This window comes from Gadus macrocephalus, chromosome 3, assembly GCF_031168955.1.
Source record: "Gadus macrocephalus chromosome 3, ASM3116895v1".
In the NCBI taxonomy this organism is placed as follows: Eukaryota; Metazoa; Chordata; class Actinopteri; order Gadiformes; family Gadidae; genus Gadus; species Gadus macrocephalus.
The window spans coordinates 11,223,144-11,231,332 of NC_082384.1; the positions used below are offsets into that span (position 1 = coordinate 11,223,144).

The following is an 8,189-nucleotide window of genomic DNA, read 5'->3' on the forward strand; positions in this document are numbered from 1 at the left end:
GGGGTATGAGCCGAGTTCCAATACTGAATGTAGTCACAATGATTCATTATATATGGAATTATGACCCAGATGGCTGCCAACCCACAGCCTACACACACATTCAGAAATGAACACACTCACACACACAAACAAGTTACAACCACACGCACTTGCGCGTACACACACAGTCACACACAGATTATTTTGCACAGCCCTTAGACTCATTTATACATTACCACACATGCACACACACACAGAAGCTTGCCAACATTGCGTAAGTAATGCACCTTTTCTTACGCACACACACACACACACACACACACACACACACACACACACACACACACACACACACACACACACACACACACACACAAGCAGATGCTTGCCAACATTACAATAATTCATGTATCACTACACACACACACACACACGCACACACACGCTTGCCAACATTACCTAATTGATAGATTTTCACCCTCACAAACACGTACCATGCATAAGCCCACCATGTATACAGTGACTGAATGTAGGGACTTATGCCCACCAGGTACGGCAACAGCACCCGTCAGTACAAGGTGCGGCTGGGCGACTACCACGCCCTGGTCCCGGAGGAGCACGAGGAGGAGTACGGCGTGGAGCTCATCGTCCTGCACCCCGCCTACCGTCCCCATAGCAACGACCACGACCTGGCCCTGGTGCGGCTGGCGCCGGGCGCTCCGGGCCAGCAGCCTGGGGAGTGCGCGCCACTGGGACGCCACGTGCGGCCCGCCTGCCTCCCCCACGCCAAGGAGAGGGTGCTGAAGAGCGCCTCCAACTGCTACATCACCGGCTGGGGGGACACGGGTGAGGAGGGGAGGGGTGAAGGGAGGGAGGGAGGGAGGGAGGGAGTCTGCCTTGGTTTGATGTGAGCAGGTTTTTTTTGGTTTTGTGTGTGGGTGTGGGTGAGTGTGTGTGTGTGTGTGTGTGTGTGTGTGTGTGTGTGTGTCTGTGTGTATGTGTGTGTGTGTCGGTGTGTCGGTGTGTGTGTGTGTGTGTGTGTGCATATGCATGTGTCAGCATTTGTGGCTGCGCATGTGTGCGTGTGTGTTTGTGCATGTGCCTGTGTGAGCATTTGTGCGTGTGTGCGTGGGGGTTTTCTTTTTGACATTGTGTGTGTGCATGTGTTGAGGTCATTACAGTGTGTTGATATAGATCAATGGAGTCAAAGATGAGAACCAGATGGTGTCTGACAGCGATATGATGGCTGATTGATGAAGAGGTGGTCATGTGTACTGCTGGACCATGGGTCCTGTATTAGTATTAGTACTGCACCATGCCTACTTAGTATTAGTACTGCAACATGCCTACTGTATTAGTATCAGTACTGCAACATGCCTACTGTATTAGTATTAGTACTGCACCATGGCTACTGTATTAGTATTAGTACTGCACCATGGCTACTGTATTAGTATTAGTACTGCACCATGGCTACTGTATTAGTATTAGTACTGCAACATGCCTACTGTATTAGTATTAGTACTGCACCATGCCTACTGTATTAGTATTAGTACTGCACCATGGCTACTGTATTAGTATTAGTACTGCAACATGCCTACTGTATTAGTATTAGTACTGCACCATGCCTACTGTATTAGTATTAGTACTGCAACATGCCTACTGTATTAGTATTAGTACTGCGACATGCCTACTGTATTAGTATTAGTACTGCAACATGGCCACTGTTATAGTATTAGTACTGCGACATGCCTTCTGTATTAGTATTAGTACTGCAACATGGCCACTGTTATAGTATAAGTACTACGACATGCCTACTGTATTAGTATTAGTACTCTAACATGCCTACTGTATTAGTATTAGTACTGCAACATGGCTACTGTATTAATAATAATAATAATAATACATTTAATTTAGAGGCGCCTTTCAAGACACCCAAGGTGACCTTACAGAGCATATAGTCATCATTCAAAACTATGTAAAACAGACTAGGAATAAAAGGAAAACAGAGGTTAAACATGAAGAATAATAATAATTAATAACACTCAAAGACGCCTAAAGTGAAGGGGGGACCTCACTAACCACCACCAATATGTAGCACCCACTTGGGTGATGCACGGCACGGCACGGTATTAGTATTAGTACTGCAACATGGGTACTGTATTAGTATAAGTACTGCACCATACCTACGTATGGAGATCGATATGTACGTCATCAACGTGAGACACTTTTATACTGTCTCGGGACAGCATGCACAACCTGGAACACAACCTGGAACACAACCTGCCATGTGTGTGAATAGTCACACAAGCATGAGTGTGTTTGTCCTGTCGTGTGATTGTGTTTATTGTGGTTGAGATGTGTGTGTGTGTGTGTGTGTGTGTGGGTGTGTGTGTGTGTGTGTGTGTGTGTGTGTGTGTGTGTGTGTGTGTGGTCTCTTGATGCATGTGTTTCCGACTGTGTGTGTGTGTATTTATGTATGTATGTGTGTGTTATGTGGGTCATGAAGTGTGTGTGTTTGAGAGTTAATATGTGTGTGTGTGTCTGTGTTTCCATGATGTGTTTGTGTGTGTTTGAGCAAGCAAGGATGTGTGTGATTATGAGTGTGTCAGTGAGCGTGTTGGTGCGAGTGGCAGTTTGTGTGATAATCCGATCATGGGGTGTAAAGGGATGACATGTGTGTCCAGCTGTCTGTATGCTCTGGCCAGCTGTCCATATCATAACACACACACGAACACGCACACACTCATTCATATGTGCACATGTGTGGAAGTGAAATATGTTCACACACAATTGACCAATGTTTTGGGGGGAATTAACACCCCTGTGTGTGTGTGTGTGTGTGTGTGTGTGTGTGTGTGTGTGTGTGTGTGTGTGTGTGTGTGTGTGTGTGTGTGTGTGTGTGTGTGTGTGTGTGTGTGTGTGTGTGTGTGTGTGTGTGTGTGTGTGCGCGCGTGTGTGTGTGTTTACAATTTATAACATTGTACTTTTTATAAAAACTACTTTTTGAGCATAGCAAAAACCTGTTTTTCTCTCCGTCTCTCCCTCCCTTTTCTCCATCCCTCCCTCCCTCCCTGTGTCCCTATTCCTATCTCTTTTCCTCTCTACGTCCCCTGTCTCTCTCTCTCCCTGCCCTCGCTCTTCCTCCCTCTCTCCCTCTCTCTCCCTGGGACTCCCCCTGCCTCCCTCTCTCCCTCTCTCTCCCTGTGTCTCTGTCACTCTCCCTCTCTCTCTCTGCGTCTCTGTCTCCCTCCGTCTCTCTACCTCCCTGCGTCTCTGTCTCCCTCCCTCCCTCTCTGCCTGCGTCTCTGTCTCCCTCCCTCTCTCTCTGCCTGCGTCTCTGTCTCCCTTTCTCTCTGCCTGTGTCTCTGTCTCCCTCCCTCTCTCCCTCTCTTCCTGGGTCTCTCTCCCTCTCTCCCTGGGTCTCTCTCCCTCTTTCCCTGGGTTTCTCTCCCTCGCTCCCTGGGTCCCTCTAACTCTCTCCACCTCAGGTCGCTCTTACTCCAAGACACTTCAGCAGGCATCCGTCTCCCTGTTGCCGCGGCGACGATGCCAGGAGCGTTTCCACGAGGCCTTCGCCGCCGGCCGCATGCTCTGCGCCGGAAGCGAGCGCTCCGACCGGCGTGTGGACAGTTGCCGTGGTGACAGCGGGGGCCCCCTGGTGTGTGAGCGGCGCGGCGGCGGTGGCTGGGCGCTGTACGGCGTGACCTCCTGGGGGCATGCGTGCCGCGCTCAGGCATCCCCCGGCGTCTACACCAAGGTCTCCGCCTTCACCTCCTGGATACACAAGGTGATCGGCCGCTACGGCGGGAAGAAGAAGAAGAAGCTGTGAGCGGCTGATTGGACCTGGCAGACACAACCCACTGGGGGAGGGGGGGAGTGAAGATTTTGGACGGGATGAGCTGCCCAGGACAAACCCATAGGGGATTGGATTGAATGGAACCAGAGGCGGGACAATCCCATTGGGAGTGTGGATTGGACGATGAGGCCTGCTCTATAGAAAGGCGGTGGAGGAACTGAATAGCGACGCTGTCATTCAGGATGCGATCCATGAAAAGGGATATTTGGATACCGCAGTAACTGGTAGAAATCAGTTTTCCGCCATCTTTGCTATCAACGGTCTGAAAAGCCTGGTTCCCGCTGTAACGGGTAAAGACTGGATGGAAAGACTCAAGGAGTTCCAAAAAAACCCTTCTCAGCATTAATCTTAAATGGTTTAAGTTATTAGCACTTATTTAATGTTCTTATATTATATTGTTGTTTTGTTCCAACTTTTATAAATGCATTACAAACCACAAATTAAATATTTGTTTAATGTAATCTACATGTCATTTTTAGTCTCTATCATATGCTATCATGTAACACCATACATGTTTTCAATTAGGATTTAATTCATGGTCCGGAAAGGGACCACTAGTATTTGTAATTACCGGTATGTATGAGGAAGTACGTTAAAGCATGCACATCCAGCCTCTGATTTATTTATATATTTATTGCACAATAAAAAAAACATGAATGACAGGAAAACTATTCAAGCTGACGCTTAAGCGAATTAACAGGTTCCTCTTTAAAATATTCAACACATTGGTATGAGTCCACTTTAAAGCAACCATGTAAAGAGATTGCACTGATACCCACATTTACTTAATGCGTTATATTCGATGCTGTTGTGGTTAGTATTATAGTCATTATTACATTTCCAAAGATCAGTGATACTTAAACTTGTATTCAGTGTAAATTGTGTATCTTTATTTGGTTTTGACTTGAAAAAAGTAGTCCAGTAGCCAATTTTTCGTTTTTGTTTGTCATATGAAAAGGGTTTGTTCGCTTCGTAAAGTTGTAGGCCTGAGAAGTCGACAAAACCAAAGTACTGTATGACAATGCAAACATTTGAACGTTCTACCTTATGATTCCTTTGAAGTTGGGTTCTGTTTTCATGGTTTAAACATAACAATTGACTTCAATACTCTTCTTTATCTTTCAAAGTGGTGCTCTGATGTTAGGCTTATGTGTGATATCTGGATCAAATGTCAATAAAGTCTTGCATTTCTTATTCGACGTAAGTTATCTTTCCCAGCAGGTTTGTTACGTTATAACTTAAAAATGCATTTGCTATAAAGGAAACAGTAGCCTATCAAGCAGTCAGGGGACCTCAACGGAAGTATGATAAACCAACTATGTATAATACTCATCCGATTTGGAGGTAACAGATTGTTTCCTAACTATTCAGGGACGTCATTGAGTGATTCTGGCGATTGCCAGAGACAGTCGACTAGGCGGTTTGGCGCCCATAGTTTGACCTCTATGCGACATCAATAGTGCTCATTGAAGGCAGACATAGCATTTTGCCTAATAAATTGGTGTAGGCCTAAATTAAAACAAAAAATAAAAATCTTTTAGGGAGGGATAATAGTCAGCCGCGGTGACTCATCCAGACCAAACTCGGAAGGTCAATGAGAATGCGCCCGTCGGTAGGGTCAATGAGAAGGAGCACGCCAAACGTTTAGACAAAGCCACAGGAACCTTGCAACTCCACCAAGTATCAACAACCAGCTGAAAGGGGGATGTTTGGACATCCGTGTTGTCAACGCTTTTCAGAACCAAAGACGGGCTTAAGTGAGATCTCCAAAAATAGACCTTTGCTTTGTGCCGTGTTTCGTTATGTCAATTATCTCCTGTGATATTTTTTAAAAGGCGTAAGGGCCTTTTGTAAGGTCTTACACGCCACACCCCGCAAATGACAAGGCGCACTGTTTCAGCGTGAGAACCAATGTGTGACGTGTGTGTGTGTGTGTGTGTGTGTGTGTGTGTGTGTGTGTGTGTGTGTGTGTGTGTGTGTGTGTGTGTGTGTGTGTGTGTGTGTGTGTGTGCATGTGTGTGGCCAAGTGGCATTCCTCGACGTGAGGAGCCTACAGTCTGAATTTGACCTTTAGACAAATAACGTCAGAGGCCTTGCCTTAAACTGAGCATTGTTAGTTTACGTTTTCAAAACAAAAATAATTTTGCAATAAACCTATTTGACAGTAGGCCTTATGTGTTGTAGTCGTCAATACAGTGCAGTTGTCCATCCTTCATCATAATTTCTGATTCCATCCTTATGGATACATGTATGATTGTTTTAGGCTTTATGATCACACATTGATACAGCTGTGTCTTATCAAACGTAAGTCTGCGGTGTTTTTTTTTTTTAGTATAAGGATTAACTATTGGTCCTACACTGCCGTCTAGTGGTCGCTTTAGCAAACTACTAGTTAGAACTCGGGATACGCCACAGAACTGCCATTATTGCTTTCATTTTCATAGGGAATACAGATGAAAAGTTGTTATTTTTTACTAATTCTGGCATATTTACATGTGTTTTTTCTAAACAGCAATCTTCATAAATATGCATGGTCCCTTTCAAATAAACCATTAACTAAATAAATAAATAAATGTCCTAATGTTGGTTATTCTATACATAGACACGATATTATAAAAATAAAAGGATTTTCTTATTGTTTTAATGCCATAACTGCATCCAAAGTCTTTAGATTAGAAGGGATTCTGGAATTCATATTCTCAATAAGGATTCATAACTGATAGCAGATGACCACCTAGTGGCTACTTAAGCAAACTGCTAGTTCAAATTCTGAGGGATACTGCTATTACAACAACTATTACTAATACTGCTGCTGCTTCTGCTACTGCTACTGCTGCTGCTGCTACTACTGCTATAAATAATAATAATAATAATAATAATAATAATAATAATGATAATGATAATGATAATAATAATTAGCCCATTTATTTTGCAGAGCCCCTCCTTTCATATATATATAAGTGCTGTGAAGCGATTGAAGTATTTAATCGCCATAGTTAGCTCACGATTAATCGCAAATGTTTTTTCTATGCTAAATTTCTTAGTCCCATTAATTTTTCTCATTTTGATAATCTAATCAACATGGAGAAGTGCACCGGCTTGCATTGTGCAAATGTTTTTTTATTGATAACAACATTGGCATATATTGATCAAAACAGGATGATACAAAAAAAAAGCCTATAGTGCAATTAAACGATGAATATACAAACATACTGCCTTGAACATAGCAGTCAGGCTACTGCTTCTTTGTTTTGAGCCAAAGAAAAAAAAAAAAAAGAATTAAAAAATATAAAAAAATGAACACCGTTAAAATTGGTTTGCGTTAATGCCGTTAATAACGCGTTTGACTGACAGCACTAATATATATATATATATATTAGTGCTGTATATTAATATATATATATATATATATATATATATATATACAGCACTAAATATATATATATATTAGTGCTGTATATATATATATATATTTATATATATATATATATATATATATGATATTATATTGTATCTATATGAATAATATTATATCTCTATATCAGTGGAGGCTTCTCCAGTAAGGAGAGGGAGGGAGATCCTCCTTAACATTGTTGAGAATAAAAAAATGCAGATTGCCCAGACTACTGTAATGAATGAATGCCCTTAAATATGACTACCTGAATGTCTTTATATATGTAATGTTCGTAAAGGACATTACCACCCCCTATGGCCTATTGCAAATTACTGCTTGAGGACGTTCCTCCCTCAGCCTCTATTGACTCCCAAACATTTCCCTTATGAACCAATAAGAAGGTGGCCTGGCTGCGGTATTAACCAATAAGCATGAGCCCTGGCTGTGGAGCAGCCCGGAGGGAGGAGTTATCCCCTCCCGGCTAGGCCATGAGAACCAACGAACCCGCTCAGTCGTATGCCTCGTTTCCACCGAGGGCTTCGTCACTGTTTGTTGCAGTACGGTGCGGCTCTGTTTTGCTTATATTGGCGTTTCCAACGAGAAGGTGCGGTTCGGTGCGGCTCGGTTCGCTTACATCAGCGTTTCCACTGGTAAAAGTTGGGCAAGGTCCCGAAATAGCCGCGCTGAGCCTGCCTATTTTTCGGCACTCCTCCGTTGGGTTACCAAGCCGTCTGAATAGGTGCCGCAAACGTGGAGCTACACACGCTGTAATTCTGCAATCGCGTAAAAAATTATCCAGTTTGGTCCAGACAAGGTCACTGATATCTTTGCAACACAAACAGCGAGGAGGATTGACTTGATCTATAAATGAAGTCCCTCAATTAAAATGCATCACTTTTGGTCTTTTGGTCTCTAGCCAAATAACAACCAATAGCTTCAGTCATTGAGGGTAAAAATAGG

General features: G+C 43.4%; 1 protein-coding gene across 1 annotated transcript in view; it reads left to right on the forward strand.

The window, feature by feature from the left end:
• The window catches only part of prss12 (serine protease 12), a 27,635-nt gene extending 22,601 nt beyond the window's left edge, over positions 1–5,034 (forward strand). The window contains exons 12-13 of the mRNA XM_060047234.1: positions 530–825; positions 3,468–5,034. Coding sequence (XP_059903217.1) covers positions 530–825; positions 3,468–3,808 — 637 coding nt within the window. The 3' untranslated portion in view covers positions 3,809–5,034. The remainder of the gene's footprint in view (positions 1–529; positions 826–3,467) is intronic.
• The last annotated feature ends 3,155 nt before the right edge of the window (positions 5,035–8,189 follow it).